This window comes from Lipotes vexillifer, unplaced genomic scaffold (assembly GCF_000442215.2).
Source record: "Lipotes vexillifer unplaced genomic scaffold, Lipotes_vexillifer_v1.1 scaffold1122, whole genome shotgun sequence".
Classification (NCBI taxonomy): Eukaryota; Metazoa; Chordata; class Mammalia; order Artiodactyla; family Lipotidae; genus Lipotes; species Lipotes vexillifer.
In genome coordinates, this window is record NW_006798649.1 from 273514 (window position 1) to 274426 (window position 913).

Consider the following 913-nt stretch of genomic DNA (forward strand, 5'->3'; position numbering starts at 1 on the left):
GTCCAGAGTTCTTTGTTTTTTTCCTATCTCTTTGACATACCCCCATTATTTTGTGTGTGTGTGTGTGTGTGTGTGTGTGTGTGTGTGCATATGTTTGTGTGGGCATTATGTGTGTGTGACTGTAGTGCTGACTGTGACTATGGTGAGTCCCTGGTGGCTCAGGATATAGATTTGTGACTGACTGGGGACTAGTGGGTATCTGGAGAAATGTATCCGTGGGTCCCCTTGACAAACTCAATAAAAATTCAGGGGTACTAAAAATCAAGGTACTAATAATCATACAGAGGATTCCGGAGTTGACCAAAACAAGCATCCTAGTGGATTTCTTTAAATAGGAAGCTCCCTGCGGCATATGAAATATAGAGTTTCCCAAAACTGGATTTACACACGATCCTCTGGGAATGTCTGGACCCGTGGCCCTGGGGCTGCACGTGTGTGGGGGTTTGTAGCTGACAGTGAATTTGCCATCAGAAAGCAGCCAGGGAGCAGGGTGTATGCATCTTGGAGCCAAAAGGGAGGGAGCTCGGAGGGCGCGCCCTGCGGAGGACCGTTGGAGAGCAGGGTCGGGGGTGAAGTGCGGGCGCATCTGTAACCATATGCCTTTCTTCTCTCCCGCAGCCCACAGGCCAGCCAGGTGCAGAGGAGCCCCTCAGATGTCCTGTACCCTCGGGTGGCAGGCGTGCCCCTGGCACAGCCCCTGGTGGAGCACTATGTGCCCCGCAGCCTGGACCCAAACATGCCCGTCATCGTCAACACCTGCAGCCTCAGGGAGGAGGGCGAGGGCACAGAGGACAGGAACTCGGTGGCTGATGGCGAGATGTACCGGTACAGCGAGGATGAGGACTCAGAGGCCGAGGAGAAGAGCGACGGGGAGCTGGTGGTACTCACAGACTGATCCCGGCTACGTGGGCCT

The 913-nt window shown here is 54.3% G+C and overlaps 1 protein-coding gene across 2 annotated transcripts in view; it reads left to right on the forward strand.

Annotated features, from left to right (window-relative positions):
• SOX13 (SRY-box transcription factor 13) overlaps window positions 1-913 on the forward strand; it is a 10622-nt gene extending 9709 nt beyond the window's left edge. Inside the window, exon 13 of one of the 2 annotated variants that reach the window (XM_007470651.1) lies at window positions 619-895. In XM_007470651.1, the coding sequence (XP_007470713.1) occupies window positions 619-895 (277 nt within the window). Of the gene's footprint in view, window positions 1-618 lie in introns of both variants that reach the window. The other variant, XM_007470652.1, reaches the window with a different exon arrangement.